The 18,547-nt window shown below is 33.6% G+C and overlaps 1 protein-coding gene across 6 annotated transcripts in view; it reads left to right on the top strand.

Moving 5' to 3' along the window:
• The window catches only part of CCDC150 (coiled-coil domain containing 150), a 72,886-nt gene that overhangs the window by 10,729 nt on the left and 43,610 nt on the right, over positions 1-18,547 (top strand). For all 6 annotated transcript variants that reach the window (XM_036236424.1, XM_036236423.1, XM_036236425.1 and 3 more), the window contains 6 exons: positions 3,361-3,477; positions 4,572-4,701; positions 7,364-7,407; positions 10,106-10,198; positions 17,894-18,018; positions 18,262-18,439. In XM_036236424.1, coding sequence (XP_036092317.1) covers positions 3,361-3,477; positions 4,572-4,701; positions 7,364-7,407; positions 10,106-10,198; positions 17,894-18,018; positions 18,262-18,439 — 687 coding nt within the window. The remainder of the gene's footprint in view (positions 1-3,360; positions 3,478-4,571; positions 4,702-7,363; positions 7,408-10,105; positions 10,199-17,893; positions 18,019-18,261; positions 18,440-18,547) is intronic.

The following is an 18,547-nucleotide window of genomic DNA, read 5'->3' as shown; positions in this document are numbered from 1 at the left end:
AGTGTGTAGCGTTTTTGAACTGGCTTTTTTCAATTTAAATGTGCATTTAAAATTCGTCCATGTCTTTTCATGGCTTGAGAACTTATTGTATCACTAAATAGTGGTCCACTGTATGGATGTAACACAGTTTGTTTATCCTTACCTACTTAAGAATGTCTTGGTTGCTTCTAAGTTTGGGCAATTATGAATAAAAAGCCATATATATAGGTTTTGTGTGGACATGTTTTCAACTCATTTGGATAAATACATAGGAGCACAATTGCTGGATCTCATGGTAAGCTTATGTTTCACTCTGTCAGAAACTGCCAACCTGTCTTAACAAATGACTGTATTATTTTGCACACACCAGCAATGACTGAGAGTTCCTGTTGCTCCTTAGTCTCACCAGCGTTTAGTGTTATTGTTTTGAAATGTTGCCATTCTAATAGGTGTATAGTGTTATCTTATTTTAATTTTAAACTCCTTAATGATGTGATATTGAACATCTTTGTTATATGCTTGTTTGTATATTTCATTTGGTGAAGTGTCTGAGGTCTTTTTGCTCATTTTGTAACTGGGTTTTTGTTTTCTTCTGTTGAGTTTTTAGAGTTCCTTATGTATTTTGCATACCAGTTCTTTATCAAATACATGCTTTGCAGATATTTTTTTCCCAATCTGTAGCTTATCTTTGCATTCTTTTAACACTGTCTTTTGTAGTGCTTTTAATTTTAATGAAGTCTAGCTTACCAATTTTTTCTTTCAGGGATTATACTGTTGGTATTATATCTAAAAAGTCATCACCAAGATTTTTCTCCTGTGTTTTCTTTTAGAAGTGTTATAGTTTTGCATTTTACATTTAGGTTTATGATACATTTTTAATTAATTTTTGTAAAAGGTATGAGGTCTATATCTAGATTCTTTGTATGTATGTGTTTATGTCCATTTGTTCCATACCATTTGTTTAAAAGGCTATCATCAATTGCTATTTATCTTTATTTTTATTGGGAAAGTCATAATTCCGAATGATGTGATAAAATCCTGGGTTTTCACTGAACTTTGTCAAGGTTCTGTGGAAGGATTCTTCTAGTCCAAAGACATTTTGAGAGTATTAGAGCAGGAGGGACCTATCAGTTTGCTAGGGCTGCTATAACAAAGTAGCACAGCCTGGATGTTTTCGACAACAGAAATTTGTTTCTCCTATTTCTGGACGGTTAAAGTTCAAGATTAAGGTGTCCTTAGATTTGGTTTCTTCCGAGGACTCTTTACTTGACTTGCCGACGGCTGCCTTCTCACAGTGTCTTCACATGCTCTGCACACACTTCCCTAATCTCTCTTCCATATCCTAGTTTCTTCCTCTTATAAGGATACCAGTCAGGTTGGATTAGAGCCCATTCTCATAACTTAATCACCTCTTTAAAGTTCCTATTTCAAATATAGTCACATTTTGAAATACTGGGAATTAGGGCTTCAACATATGAATTTTGAAGGAGTATAATTTAGTCCATGAAAGACAGAATACATTTGGTATATATCTTCCCAAGACATAAAAAATATATAAAATCTGGTTCTGATGAACATAAAACAGATTGACTCATTGCCTTTAAGAATGCTTCAGAAATGAATATCTCAGTAGTATATTATCAAGTAAAGATTTCCTTTACAATGTACTTAAATTTTATCTTGAGCAAATTATATAAATTAATCTAGAACTTAGAAAAGTATATTAAGCTACTTTATATTATAAAGTAATTATAACCTGATAATTTTAGTATCAGATTTTTATAAAATATAGCCCAAAACAAAAACTATGGCTCATTTTAAAATAAGATTGTAAACTTTTAATTGATCATTGGATGAGAAAGGAATTTCTAAATATAAAACCTCAACAGATTTAACCACATAAGAACTAAAAATTTCTACGTGTAAAAAAAGGCAAAAAACAAAACTAATAAGACATAACAAAACTAGACGAAGAATTAATATTCTTCAGTTTTAAAGAACTTGACTAAAACTCAAATCAGAAAAACAGTGGGCAAAGAATAAGAACAATAACAGTTCAGAAAATATATAAAGAGCTAAAAACCATATTAGAAAATGTTTAATCTCACTAACAACCAAAGAAATGAAAAACTCTTAAGATGTTATTTTTCATTTATTAAATTAGCAAAGATTTAAGAAAATGATAATACGTGGTTCTGATAGGATTTATTCAAATACTATGAATAGGCTAAAATTTGGGAAATCGCATCACGTATCAAAAATTTTTTTAAATGTTTATACTTGTAACCTACTGATTCCTCTCATAGGAATTTATCTTAAGGAACTGCAACGAAAGATTTACTCACAAGCAGAAGAGTATTTAGAATAGTGGAAAACTGGTAAAACAACCTAAATATTCAGTATTAGGGGTATGATTAAGGATATCATAGAATATTTCCAAAATGGACTATTAGAACAGTTCCATGCGAACACATTTTTCATCTCTTTGAACTTTTTTAAAAACAATTAAACATTGTAAAATATATTATCCATGAAGAAAACACATAAAATTATAAAGTTTACTCTTATGCCATCTTCACTTAAGCTTAAAAATAGAGTTTCTTCTAACGTCACATCACTTCATAAAGGAATAACATTCTGCAATTCTCATTTTAAGTTGGGAAGGATCTCCTTATCTCATGTTAAAAGAGACTTCTTTTATCTCTTTCTGACTCATTTTATAGTCACTTATTGATAGAAATAATGTAGGGTACCCCAATTCTTGAATGTCAGTTTATCTGCTATTTAACAGTTACTTCATTATTTGTTTAGACCTTTAAATACTAAAACAATTGAAATAGCTATGTTTTGTTTATAATACTACAGGATTAAAAAATGTATAGATGAGGAAATAAAAATATAGGAAAATAATATTTTAAGTCAGAAAGAAATACAGAAAATACACATACTAAGGTATGATATTAGTGTTTTTCAAACTTCTTTTTGATTATCCATTATAAGACATATATTTTACACTGCAACACTGTACACACACATATACCAGACACTGCACAAGGCAGTATTTACCCTTATTATTTGCTATATGCTTTGATATTTTTTCTTCCCTTATTCAAGTGCTACTTGCAACTTACTAATGCATCTTGATGCACAATTTGAAAAACAGACTTAGACAATAGGCAAGGGCAACAGATTTGACTTTGTATTTCTTAGAAGGTTATTCGTGAAGGGAAAACAAAATCATGTTACCGAGTAGTCATAAACAAATGAAGAATGCTTGGAGGTGAGATGACAAGTCTGGTTAACTTCCCACAGTGAGTTTGATCTTTGTGAAACTGCTGTGATGTTCCCTCGGTATTGCCTAACTGCATTGTTGCTCTGCAGCTAAGGAGACGATTGTCTCAAGAGCAATACCTAAGGGAATCTCTTGAGAAATCTGGATCAACTATGCTACTCAGAATACAAGAAATGGGATCAACAGTGGAGGTGGAACGGAAGCAGGTAGATTTCTTTCTCCTTATTTATGTTGGGGAAGTAAAACCAAAAGATGAAAGCTGGTAATTTTACCTATAATTTCCTCTAGATTTATTATTTACTTTTCTTTAGTAATCTGTTAACATTCTTACTACTATTTTAAATATTTTAGTGCAAAACAAGAAAGCATCTGATGTTATTCAGTCTAACTCTTAATTTTTGAACGAGGTAGCTAAGGACCAGAGAGGTTACTTTGCCTCAGACTTTCTAGGGGTAACCACTTAGCTCCTGGGATGATATCCTTCCCCGTGCATCATATAATCACTGTTTTAAGGATTAATCTTAGAAGGCATTGCCCTGGTCTCATTATATGTATGTGATATGGATAGAAAATAAAGATTAAACTGAGCTAATACTTGAAGCAAAGAATACCAGCAAATAAAATAATCAGGGACGTGTTTACATAGCTGTTTGCAATTTTCATTAGTATAATATGTTTGCCTTCATCATTGTTATTTGGAGTACCTACATGCAATTTAGGATATTTTAAATTCTAAGTACCCAAGGCAATTAGTAGTTCCAAATCCTAATACCTGTAATTAGATTATGTAACCCTTATTATTTTAACCTAATTTTATTTTAACTTATTTAATTAGTAACTTTATCATTTAACCTATTGTTTTAACTCAATTATTTTAACAGCTGACCTTCACAGTAGAATTATAAAAAGGATTCTACTTAAAGAATTTGTAAATGATCCTTTATTGCTATAACCTGCAGTGCCAGTATAGTAGCCTCTAGTCATTTATGGCTATTTAAATTACTTAAAATTAAACAAAATAAAAAATTAGGTTTCTTACTCACTCTGGCCACATTTGAAGTGCTCGGCAGTCACTTGTGACTAGTGGCTGCTGAGTTGAAGAGTGCCAGGAAGTTCTATTGGATCGTACTGTTGTAAAACACTGCACTTTGTTGAGATCTTTAACTGTAATATATAGAGAAGCTCCCCATCCCCCTCCAGTAATGTTAAGATTGAAAAATCTGTTCTACACACATACCGTAAAGTAATTTATTAGAAAGCTTTACCTTACAGAAAAGAAGTTTTTCTTACACAATTTCAGGTGCAAAGTTTGCAGCAAAACTGCACTGCCCTACGCAGTTCCATACAGAGCACTCAAGAACTGCTGGCACAGGAGCAACGAAAAAAAGAAGAGTTGGAGACTGCCATCTCACAGCTCAAGTCTGATCTAAGTATGAAAGTAGATGCTAAAAATTACACTTTTGCCAGTTTTTTGAGATTTTGCGCAGAACCTCTTAAGATCCCAAATTCTTGAAGTGGCCGGTGTTACTGATATTACCTGCAGGCCAGAATGTAAAAAACCACTGATTTCTTTTCTATCTGTGGCACTGAAAAAAGAGAATGTTGGTAATAAAATAGAATTTGACCCTCTTAATTGTAAAATATTCTTTATTTAGATTCTTTTCAGGTTTATTTCGGTGTTTGTGGACTTGGGAACATTTAGTTTCTAGAAATCTAGATTGAATAGTGGAAAGCAGAATGTTAATATGGAAATAAGGCCATTAATCCTTGCTAAATGATTGATTCTAACCATTTATCATATCAAACTCTTCATTCTTCAGTTTACCAATCTATTTTGGTTGGCCTATGTTTATAGAAATGGATAACTGTAAGATACTTGAGAGCTTAGAATTAATCTCATTTTTACAGATGAGTAAATAAAGTCCTTAGAGGTGACAGAGCTAAGCAATGGAAGAGTCTAGACTTGATCCCAGGTTACTCAGAGACATACTGCTTCCAGCCCATCAGCCCTTACCATATATATTACTGTTTTTAATATGTAGTTGTATATCAGTTTCCAGATAGTCTCAACTGTAGAGATCATGAAGAGTTACAGTGCAGTACCTAAAATATGAATTATGCTTCATGGTTTACACAGAGCTTTCACATAGATGGTCTTGTGTAACATGCAAAACTATTTGTATTTCCCAAAGTTACAAAGGAATAAATGATGAAATGAGATCTGAACCTGGATCTTCTAACTCCAAGCCCAGTGTTGTTGCTAACATGCCTTCTCTGCTCTTTGGCTGTAATAGGGGAAGAAACACCAAAAGGAAAAGGAAAATTAGTAAGAACTTAGAGCAAAGAACAATTTCAATGTTCTGACTTACTGATTTTAGCAGAAAGTACTTTTTCTTTATAATTGTTGAGTAATTGTGAATTATTCTGTGACATTTTCTCTGATGATACCCCAATATAATTTTGTCTTTCTTTGATTGCATGGCTGTAGAAATAAACGGTACATTTTATGGTGTTGCCACGTTATCTCACGTGAGCCTTACAACAACCTTATGAGAAAGAAAATATGCCCTATTCTACAGAAGAATAAAAAGATCTATATCCAGGACCCATAGTAAATGGAATAGCTAGGACTAAAAATAGATATTTCTATTATATTAGTTGTCCTAATTAAGTGATTTTTTTAATGTTATTTTCTCATTGGATTAATGCTTTATTTTTGAATTTTATAAAGAATATATGCAAGATCATTTTTTAAAAATGAAGATTAAAACAACAGTAATTTAAACATGAGGAAAAAGGAAGCCCATCTGAATACCAACTATATGCTTCTTGAATAATAGAGTCTTTACATGTATGCAAATTTATTACTTTAAGGCACAAATAGATTAATAAAAGAGATGTCATTAGATATTTGCTTCAGTGAACTTAAAAATGTAATTTTTTATTGTTTATTAGTAGTAAACATACATAACCCTCCACATACACTAATTAAAGTTATTATTCTCCCAAGTAAGATAAACACTTCCCTTTAATTCTTATTTTATCATATAGTTTTTTGTTTTTTTTTTTTGATTCTTCAGATATTTTAAATTAGAATTTATTCGAAATGAGTTTTGGACTCAGACATTCAAAAAGTATAATTTTTTCGGTGTAGCCTACATAAAATGTGAGGATATTGTAATTTTATGGCTTTAGAATATTTTAAGTGAAACAAAACTAATAGATTTTTGTGAATTTTCTGCGAAGCCAAAACATTACTCAGAAAAGTTTACATCTTTTGGCCACTAAAGTACAATGCTAGGTTGTTCTCCTATTTCTGTCTTTGGTTTTATTTTCACTATATGTACTCTCTAGTTAAAAAAAAAAATTTCCACACAAAATCATCCTCCTGAGCTCCAGATGGTATATTTCTACCAACTAAACATCTATATTTGGATTCCTTGCAGATACCTCAAAACACATGATGAAAACTTAAGTATTGCAATCCTTCATACTCAGTCTATGCCCCAAACCTTCTCCTTGCCCCATATTCCCTATTCAGTTGAAGAGTCCATCATCCACCCTACTCCTCCAACCTAGGCTAGGTATTTTCCTTTACTCACTTATTGCCTTTATCCCACCAGTTAGCTAACCAAGTCCCGACCATTTTCCCTGCTTATTTCACAAATGTTTTCCCTCTGAATCCCCACTGTCCTTACCTTAGAGCCAGCTCTCGTTGTTTTACACTCCCAGTTATTGGAACAGCTGCTAAACTGATCTCCCTGTCTTTATTGTTAGAGACTTTAACAAAAAGCTTTTGATTGCATGCCTCTCCAACTTAAATCTTTCAGAGATTCATTATCATCTATGCAGGGAATAAAAAATGACCCCATTTATCATAGCACATGACTCTAGACTCATTTCTTGATAATTCCCCAGCTTAGTTTCTAGTCAGTATAAATATGATAGAAATGCTTGCATTCTCCTTATTTCACAAAATACAGGCCCCTCTCCCCGCAACAAATCAAAGCTTCGCCAGGAAAAACATACTGATTTCAAATGTACTTGTACTAAATTATTATTATCATAGTTATGCAAACTTTTTGTTTTTAGTTACTAGAGATGACCTCATTTCCAAGTTGGTTGAAGAAAATAAGGTAAGTTTTGAAGTTGGAGAGTGCAGAGGTATGCTTTCCTTTCTTCACAAAGTAATATTTCCTTATGTTGGTTTATAGTCCTTCTGATTCTCAAATCTTTATTTAAAAAAGTTTTAGCATAAATAAGTAGCATATTCAGAACTGTTGTCAACCAGGTATTAAGAAATAAATCATTTCATGTGGTTATTATAGTTTGAAAAAGGTGGAGACTGCCCCCAATAAGGACATTGTATATCCTTGCCTCTTTTTTTGTAGATTCATTGACCATATAAGCAAGGATTTATTTCTGTGACCGCTATTCTAGTACATTGATTTATGTATCTGTTTTTATGCCAGTATCATACTGTTTCAATTATTTTAGCTTTGTAATATAGTTTAAAATCAGTACCTGTAGTACCTTCCACTGTTCTTTCTCAAGGTTTTTTTGTTTTCTTTTGTTTCTTTTCTTTTTTTGACCAGGGTCTTTTGTGCTTCTGTATAAATTTTAGGATTAGTTATAATTCTGATAAGAATGCCATTGGCCTGCAATTTTTTTTATTTATTTTTATTTTTTGGGGGGGTAATGTCTTTATTTGGTTTTGGTTTCAGGGTAATGCTGGCTTCATAAAATGAGTTTGGAAGTATTCCTCTTCATTTTTTTGAAATATTTTAAGAAGGATAAATATTAATTCTTCTTTGAATGTTTGGTACAATTCACCTGTGAAGCCATCTCGTTCTCAACTTTTATTTATTTGGAGCTTTTTTTATTACTACTTTAATTTCATTGCCAATAATTGGTCTGTTTAGATTTTATATTTCTTCTTGGTTTAGTCTTTGAAGGTTACATACCTGTAGAAATTTGTTCATTTCTTTTAGATTGTTGAATTTGTTGGCATATAATTGTTCATCGTATTTAATGATTATGTCTCTGTGGTGTCAGTTATAACTTCTCTTTCAATTATGATTTTATTATTTGGGTTCTCTTTTTTCCTTGATGAATTTGACTAAAAATTTGTCTATTTTATTATTTCAAAGGACTAGCTCTTTTATTGACCTTTTCTATTGTATTCTAAAATATCTATTTCATTTTTTTATGCTCTTAAAAATTCCCTTCCTTCTGTTTACTTTCAGATTTGTTGTCGTTCTTCTAGTTCCTTTAGGTGGAGAGTTTTATTGTTTATTTGAGATTTTTCTTGTTTCTTGAGGTAGGCCTGTATAGCTATAAACTCCCCTCTAAGAACTACTTTTGCTGCATCCCATAAATTTTTATTTTCATTTGTTTCAAGATAGTTTTTTATTTCTTGCTTGATTTCCTATGTTATCATTGGTCGCTTAGTAGCATGTTTAATTTCCACATATCTGTATTTTTTCCAGTTTTTTTTCCTGTAGTCGATTTCTAGTTTCATGCCATTGTTATCAGAAAAGATGCTTGATATGCTTTCAATCTTCCTGAATTTTGAGGGCTTTTTTTTTGTGGCCTAATATGTGATCTATCCTAGAGAATGTTCCATGGGGACTTGAAAAAGTGCATATTCTACAGTTTTTAGATGAAACATTCTATAAATGTCTATTTAAGTTGCTCTAACCTAATGTGACATTTCATTTAAGACCATTATTTCCTTATTTATTTTCTGTCTAGGTGATTTGTCCATTGATGTGAGGTGAAGTATTAAAATCCCCTACTATTATTACATTTCTGTAGATTTCTCCCTTTATATCCATTAATAATTGTTATATATATTTACATGCTCCTATTTTGGGTGCGTAGATATTTATAATTATTATATCCTCTTCTTGAATTAACTCCTTTATAATTATCTAATGTCCTTCTTTGCCTTTTGACATTTTTTGTTTTAAAGTTTATTTTGTCTAAGTATTCCTACTCCAGCTTTTTTTTTTTCATTTCTGTTTGCGTGGAATATCTTTTTTCCATCTCTTCACTTTCAATCTGTATGTATTTTTTGATTTGAAGTCAGTCTCTTATAAATAATATAGATAGGTCATTTTATTTAAATCTATTCAGCCACCCAATGTCTTTCTGTTGGGGCATTTAATCTATTTACATTTAGCGTAATTATTGATAAGTATGTACTTACTGACATTTTGTTAAATTTTTTTAGGTTGTTTGTATAGTTATCCTCTGTTCCTTTCTTATCCTGATCTCCTCCTGTGGTGTGCTGTTTTTCTTTAGTGTTTTGTTTAGGTTCTTTGTTCTTTGTATATCTTTTATAGGTTTCGGTTTGTGGTTACCATGAGATTTATGTATGTTATTGTTTATAGCAGTCTTTTTTAAGCTGATAGGCATTTAAGTTCAAATATATTTCATAAGGATTGCATTTTTACTACCTCCTCCATGCTTTATGTTAATGTCATATTTTAGATCTTTTTGTGTTGTGCTTAGATCTCATACTTATTATAGTTTGAGTTGTGTTTGATACTTTTTCTTTTAACCTTTGTAATGTCTTTAACTGTAGGATTTGCTATATTTACTGAATATTTAGCTTTACCTATGAGGTTTTTCCCTTCCTCATATATTTTTATTTCTGGTCGTGGCCTTTCTTTTTCTACTTAAAGAAAACCCTTTAACATTTCTTGTAAAGCTAGTTTAATGTGGTAATGAAGTCTTTTAGTTTTTGTCTGTCTGGGACAGAACAGGTGTTCTGATAGAGATGCATGTAATAACATTTACATGTAAAAGAAATTCTTTTTTTTCCTATAGAACATGCAGATGTCTTTCAACAAGGAGCATGAAGAAAATGCATATTTGAGGTCTGAAATAATATCCCTTCGTGAAGTGTCAGAAAAAGCGCAGGTGAGTCTTCTCATTTCTCTAGTTTTTTAGATGTTATTTAATTCTATTCAATTAAGGATTAATTCTGGTATATAAATTCATGCCATCGCTATCATCCAAATGTTAATTTCTATAAGATCTTACTTCATTTTGAAGCATTATAAAGTTGACTGCATTTCTCATTTCACTCTCTAAATTCTTATAGCACATAAGTTTATGAGATATACTGCTAAATCATGCACTAATTTACACCTTGCCTTTGTTTTCTAATTTACTCCTTAAATATATACCTTTTCTCTCCCCTCATAAACTTAGCAGTTTAATGACAAGGGCTATGTCTTAAACTTTCTTTGAATCTTCTATAGCAGATAATACAGTAGGAACCTAGCAAATGCTTGCTGGAATTTGGAGTTATATATAACCATTTTCTATTGGGTAATGGTTTCCACATTTAACTGATATTTTATGTATATTTATGTATATGGAGAATAGTCACCAAGTATGCAGGCAAACAGGTTATTTCTTATAGGGCCTTGTGAGATAGTATTGATCACTTAAAAGAACTTTTTGTTAGTACAATTTGAATACTTTAATGTTAGGATCATAGTGTTGCTGTGTTCTCCTTATGACAAATACAAAATAAATGTTCTTTTATAAAATACTAATAGCAATAACTATTACTATTCTAATAGTCACATTTACTGAACCCATTCTAGACACAATTCTAAGCACCTTATGTTACTAACAAATTGTAATCCATGCAGTAGCACTATTATTATTATTCTCATTTTAAAGATAAGGAAGTTAATACACAGAGAAATTAAACGACAACTAATAAGTGTCAGATTTGGAATTTGGCCTCCGGCAGTCTGGCTCCAAAGAAAATTAGCTATTTCTTTTCAAGGAGCAAGAGTTCTCTGTTTCACCCACAGGTATTCCTTGATGAATAGTTTGTACATCTGGTTATAACTTGAAAATGCCTCTGAATATGTCCCTAATTACTGTGCTATACATACCACTTATGATGCTTTCCAGATAATCTTTAATTTATTCTTCCTTTCTTGTTACCATTTTTTTTTAGTATTTTGCTATTGAAACTTCAGAGTTATTTACCCCCATCCTTGAAGAACTTGTTCATTAAAACATAAGATCCTTGCCAAATATACTTTATAAAAATAACTGATAATTAAGACAAATATTTTCTACAGGAATACAAATTTCAAAATAGCAAAGGAACAAGAGAAGTATAAACTAACTATAAGTATGGTAGTTCTGTTGCACAAAAGGTTTTTGTATTATTTTGGAAGATTAATCTTGTGAAATGGCATCTGTATTTTCCTTTTTAAGAATATATAATTGGTGATGAATGAGGTTAAATATTTTCTGTTATCAGCTAAACAATTCTGAATGGTCATCATCCAGTTTTGGGAATGTATTTCTGTAATATTGGCCAGGGTTCTACATTATAAATTTCATCCTGTAGATGTTTTATTCTGTTTGATTTGTGTTTAAAATAGTGAGGAACAGAAGATCAGTAAACTGTCAGATGCTTTGGTTGCTCCATCAAACCAACAGATTTCTCCTTTTAATTTAGAATGGTGTATGGTGTTGACTCCAAATATTTGAAAATATTTTCTAATCTAATGAAATATCAATTGGGGATAGATTAAATAAATTAGGTTCACGTATTTAATGAAATACTATGCAGTCACCAAAAATGATGATACATAAGTAAAAATGATTATTGGTGAGATCTATGCTTTGCTGTATATGTTAGGGTTTAGATGACCAACCGATACTAGGAAGTGTTCTGAGCTAAATAACATGCTTCAGACTGTTAGTATGGAAAATGCCAAAATTATTGCTAACTGTCAAGTCATTCTGCAGGTATTCATTTAACACCAGTCAGTTTCTGATAAAATCAACAGGAAATCTCTGTGGCTAAGAGATCAGGAAATGCACTTGGCTGACTGAATAACAATTAAGTCCAAGAAATTTACTGATTTTTTTTTTCATTGATGTTTTTCAGTTTTCACCAGAAAGGTCATTTGGCCTTAACACTCAGTACTTTCTTAATGGTTTCTTCTTAAAGATCAATTATTTCAGGAAAAATAATTACCTCATCATTTATAAAATCATAGGGAACACTTATAACTGACCCTAAAGTACTTACCTTTTCCCCAAACATCTGTACTTTCCCAATTTACTTATGCCATTCCCCATGCTGAGAATGAACTGTACTTCATCTTCAACTCTGAATTCTGTTCATTCTTTAAGACTCACTTTCATCACGTTGCTGGATCACTTCAACCAGAAGGGATCAATTTTCTTTTTCTACTTATACTCTTAGGACATAAACAGACATAATAATAATAGCTCTCATTTTTTTTGAAGCATATTTACCATATACCAAGCACTGTCCTAAGGATTTTACATATATTACCTTCTTTAATTCTAGCTGTCATTATGTAATTTTAATGACCAAGGAAAATGAGACTTAGCAAAGTTAAATCAACTTACCAAAAGTCATCTAGCTAGTAAAAGGTAGAGCTGGATTTAAACCTAGGTCTGACTCCAGGATAGATGGAAGGGGGTTTTGCCTTTTTTTTTTTTTTCAATTATAGTTGACATTACAATATTAGTTTTATTTGTACATCACAGTGATTAGACATTTATATAACTTATGAACTGATCATCCCAATAAATTCAGTACCCATTTGATACCATACATAGTTATTACAATTCTACTGACTGTATTCCTCACGCTATACTCTACACGCCCACGACTGTTTTGTAACTACTAGTTTGTTCCTCTTAATCCCCTCTTGCTTTACTCATCCCCCTAATTCCTTATCTGACAACCATCAGAATGCTCTCTGTATCTATGAGCTTGTTTCTGTTGTTTGTTTATCCTGTTCTCTGGATTCCACATGTGACATTCGTCTTTCTCTGTCTGACCCGCTCCACTCAGCACAGTACCCTTACCCTCTAGGTCCACCCATGCTATTGCAGATGGCAAGATTTCATTCTTTTTATGGTTGGGTAATATTCCATTTGTGTGTGTGTGTGTGTGTGTGTGTGTGTGTACACACACATGTGTACGACCTCTTTATCCATTCGTTCATTTACAGATACCCAGGATGCTTCCATATCTTAGCTACTATAAATAATGCTGCAGTGAACATATGGATTCACACGTCTCCTCAAAGTAGTGTTTTGGGTTTCTTCAGATGAATACCCAGACATAGAATAAATTGGTCCTTCTTTGTCTCTTATCATAGCATTTGTTTAAAGTCTATTCTGTCGGTATAAGTATTTGTACCCCAGCTTTTTAGTCCGTTTCCATTTTCAGGAAACATTTTTTTTTATCCCTTTACTTTCAGTCTGTGTGTGTCTTTTGATCTGAAGTGACTCTCCTGTAGACAGCCAACTAAGGGTCTTTTCTTATCCATTCAGCCACCCTATCTTTTTGATTGAAGCATTTTATCCATTTACCTTTATTTATTTATTTTGTTTGTTTGTTTACTTAAGTTTATTCTTTTATGGTGACATTGGTTAACAAAATCCAATAAGTTTCATCTGTACACTTTAACTGTAAGGCATATATATATTTACACTGTATGTTCATCTCCTATAGTTAGATTTCTTTCTGTCACCACATATTTGACTCCTTTTACCCCATATACCTCCCCCTTCCTCCTTACCTCCTACCCTTTGGTTGTCTTTAGTCCATGTTCATGAGTCTCTGTTTGTCCTGTTCATTTGTTGCTTTTAGATTTATATCCCACATATAAATAATATCATGGGTTTTCTTCAAGTTTTTCTGTCTGGCTTATTTTGCTTAGCATGATTATCTCAATGTCCATCCATGTCGTCACAAACGGCAATATTTCATCTCTTCTTATTCCTAAATAATATTCCATTGTATATATGTACCACAGCTTCTTTATCCAATCATCTGTCATGGGACACTTCAGTTGCTTCCATGTCTTGGCCACTGTGAATAATGCTGCTATAAACATCGGTATGCAAATATCTTTTCGGATATGAGTTTTCAAGTCTTTGGGGTAAATACCTGTCGGCCATTTGTATGTCCTCTATGGAGAAGTACCTGTTCATGTCCTCTGCCCATTTTTTGATTGGATCATTTGTTTTTTGTTGTTGTTATTTTGTATATTTTGGATATTAGGCCCTTATTGGATCCATTTGCCTTTAAAGTAATTATTGATAGATATGGAGTTATTGCCATTTTATTATTCATAATTTTTATCTTTTTTTTTTTTTTTCTTAAAGGTGTACTTCTAACATTTCCTGTAATACTGACTTGGCAATGATGAACTCCTGTAGCGTTCCTTTGTCTGGGAAGCTCTTTATCTGTCCTTCAATTCTAAGTAATAGCTTTGCTGGGTAGAGTAATCTTGATTGTAGGTCCTTGCTTGTCATCGCTTTGAATATTTTGCGTCAGTCCTTTCTGGCCTGCAAAGTTTCCGTTGAGAAATCAGCTGACAGTCTTATGGGAGCTCTCTTGTAGGTAACTAACTGTTTTTCTCTTGCTGCTTTTGACACTCTCTTGGTCTTTAATCTTTGGCATTTTAATTATGATGTGTCTTGATGTGGGCCTCTTTGAGTTTATCTTGTGTGCAGCTCTGTGCCTCCTGGGCTTATATGTCTTATTTCCTTCACCAGATTAGGGAAGTTCAATCATTATTTCTCGAAATAGGTGTTCAGTTCCTTGCTCTCTCTCTTCTCCTTCTAGTATCCCTATGATGTGACTATTGTGCTTCATGTTGTCCCAGAGGCCCCTAAAACTATCCTCATTTATTTGGATCAATTTTTCTTGTTACTGTTGTAATTGAGTTTTTCCTGCTTTCTAAATCACTGATTTGATCCTCCACTTCATCTAATCTACTGTTAATTCCTCCTAACATATTCTTCATTTCAGTTATTGTGTTCTTCATTTCTGACTCTTTGTTTTCATATTTTCTATCTCCACCTTAATGTTTTCTATCTCTTTGTTATAGTTACTGAGGTTACTGAGTTTATCTACTTATCCTCTAAGTTCATTGAGCATCCTAATAAACAGTATTTTGAACTCTGCATCTGGTAGATTGCTCGTCTCTATTTTGTTGAGCTTTTTCTGGAACTTTGTTCTTTTCTTTCATTTGTGATATATTTCTTTGTCTCCCTATTTTGGCTTCCTACTTGTGTTTGTTTGTATGTATTAGGTAAGGCTGCTATGTCTCCCAATCGTAGTATAGTGGCCATATATATTAGGTGTTGTATGGGTCCCAGTGGCACAGTCTTCCCTGGTCACCTGAGACAGGTGCTCCAGGTACGTTCCTTGTAGGGATTATGTGTGCCCTCCTATTGTAGTTGAGTCTCGTTTTCTGTTTACTCATCAGTGGGAGGGACTGACCCTCGGGCTGATTGGCTGTGATGACCGGCTGTGATCAGTGGAGGAGCTGTTGTGCAGGGGCTGACACTACAGAGCGGGATTCGCTTTAGCAGGGCTCTGGTGCTTGCCCTGTGTGCTCTTTGGGTGTGTCATCCTCAGATGTGACTGGCTTAGACCAAAGCCTGCCGCTGGGTGTTCAGGTCGGCTCCTGGGAGGGGTCCTGCTGCAAGCCAAGTTCAGCTGCAGCCTGTGCCCTATATGGAGCCACCTGTCATGAGTCACCAAGCAGTCTACAGATGGCCACCAGCAATGCAGTATTTGGAAGTGCCTTGAGAGGCTAAGCTGCAAACTGAGGCCAGCTGCCACTAGTGCCAGGCTTGGGACTGCTCAGCAAGAGGTATGAAGCATGATGAGGTGAGATGCTACTTGTTCAAGTTTTGTGAACCTTTGAGAGATTTTAGTAAAGTGCAGCATGAGCCAAGACAAGCCGTTTGTATGGAAAATCCACTGGAAGTGTCCTGAGTAGGTCTGCATGTTGGGAGAGGTGGGTTCTCTGGGAATCACATGGGCAGAGTGACCAGTGTTAGCTACATTGATGGAGAATCAGCTACAGTGCCAGCCTGAGTCTGCAAGCTAGGCAGGTGAGGGCTCAACAAAGGAAAATTGTCCTCTGCCAGTACTTCTGTCTGGGAGAAAACTATCCCTCCAGCCCTCGCCCTGAAGCCAAACAACTCAGTTCCTTCCTGTGTGTTCCTGGCACCTTTTGAGCTGCTGGCCCAGAACTAGATCTCAGAGCAAGTGAGTCTGCATATGGGCCCCTTAAGAGGAAAGTCTGTGACTCCTTTTGCCCTGTTACTCTAGCACAATCTCGTCTGGTTTTCAGAGCCAGAAGTTGTAGGGCCTTCTCTTCCTGACACTGGAATCATGGGCTAGAGAGCCTGGTGCGGGCCGGGACATCCACACTCTTCTGAGGGTACCTCTGCAGCTGAGCTATTTCTCCCAATTCTCAGCCGCCACATAAGGGTGTGAGACTGGCCTGTTTAGCATCTCCACTCCTCCTGCCAGTTTCAAGGTGGCCCCAGTTGTAGGACTTCTTTTCAGCTAGACTTCAGGTGACTCCAATGATCATTATTTTGTAGTTGTAATTTTGATGTGGTTGTGAGAGTAGGCAAACATTTACCTACACCGCCATTTTGACCCCTCCATCTAGAGTTTTTAATCATATGTTATGCTGCATCTCTTTTCTGCATTCCACAGTAGTAATTTATGTGCATGGCTCATTTCTTATATAATATTGTGAATTTCATAGAAGAAAGGACATTGACTTATATATCTTTGTTATTTCCGATGGAGCTAAGCGTATTTTGTACATAACAGGTACTTAATAAATATTTTTAATTCAACAAATATCTAGTGCTTACTCTGTGCAGATACTATGCTAATCTAGTTTGGACTATAGTGGTGAGCAAGACAAGAATTTCTACTTTCACAGGACTTAAAATTTAGACTGAATAAAGTCATATGTATAGGTAGACTGCACATTTTCACAAACATTTTAAAATGGATATTACACCAGTAAGATTCCATTTTACCAAGTGCAAAGGTGTAAAGGTTTGCAATGCAATAAAATATTGTTAAAATATGTGTTTTTAAATCAGCTTAGAAAAGTAATTGTTAACATGTACTATGTTTGTAAAAGCCTTATAAATTGTATGTAGAAAGGGTATGAATAAAAATGTTATGATAATTCTAAAATGGTGAGCCAGAGAAGATAAATTATGCAAAAACACTTATAGGACTTCTGCTGTAACAGTATCCAAGTGCAATTTCAGATATTCTCAAAAGAATTTACACCAAATTATTAAATATGATTGTCTTTGGCGAGTAGGATTATTTGGAAGAGGTGGGGTGAAATAGAAATGGAGGGGTCTTTTTACTTTATATACATTAATATTATTTTACTTTTTAAAATAAAGTATGATGTTGAAGTTTTAAATTACAAAAATTATTCTTAATGTAAAGTTTATATCTAAAATATATTCATTTTAGTTTTACAAATTTTGTAACAAACTTGGTAAATAATGCATCTTGATTGTTGGCTAGCAGAGCTATAAAATGATAGATTTGTGGTCACGTCAGGGGGGGATTACAAAGCTGGGCATTACAATAAAAAATTTTTAAAGGGATTTTATATGTATGTGTATATATAAAATTTGTCTTTTGTAAGCTAATGCAGTATCTTTGACCAGTTATTTTGAATGATACTCTATCAAACGACTTTATGGGATTCAGCTTTTTTTAATGTTACTTCTGACACTCAGGTAGAGCAGAAAATGATGACACAGAGATTTCAAGAAGAACACTTACTGTTGGATGCAGCTCATGCCAGTATCACAAACGAGCTACAAGCTGTTCAGAATGAGAAAACTCAACTCCAAGCACATCTGTAAGTAAATTGTGGACAACTTCTCATGCATCTTTTGTTGTCGCATTCGTATTTCTTATCTTTAATGAAAATGTAATTCTGTGTTTGCTGGGCCAGCCACAAAAAGACTATCCTCAAAGAACTAATTTTGTTAGAACATTTTGGTAACTGCTCTGAGGCAGGAGATATGTTCCATAAGAACATTTAGTCTTTCTGTTAAAGAACTCTTATTTAGCCTTCATATCTCCTTTTCTCTTCCTGCAGGGACCATTTAATTCTTCAGAATAACCAGTGTATTCAGAAAGCACAGGATGCTGAGCAGAGGACAGCAGTGCAAAAAGAGCTGCTACAATCAACTATTGCAAGATTGAAAGGTGAATTAGAAGCATCCGTACAGGAGAAGACATCTCTGCTAGAAGAGAAAGAAAGACTTCAGAGACAGGTAGGTAGAGACGGAATCATGTTAGTTCCTGGTTGTGGTGGTCATCTTGTTTTAAAATTGTATTTTAAGTGCAAAAGACAAGAAAAGAAATACAACTCAGGTACAGTT

The sequence above is a fragment of the Rousettus aegyptiacus genome, unplaced genomic scaffold (genome assembly GCF_014176215.1).
Source record: "Rousettus aegyptiacus isolate mRouAeg1 unplaced genomic scaffold, mRouAeg1.p scaffold_m13_p_2, whole genome shotgun sequence".
Lineage (NCBI taxonomy): Eukaryota > Metazoa > Chordata > Mammalia > Chiroptera > Pteropodidae > Rousettus > Rousettus aegyptiacus.
This window is presented reverse-complemented; position numbering and strand designations above follow the sequence as displayed.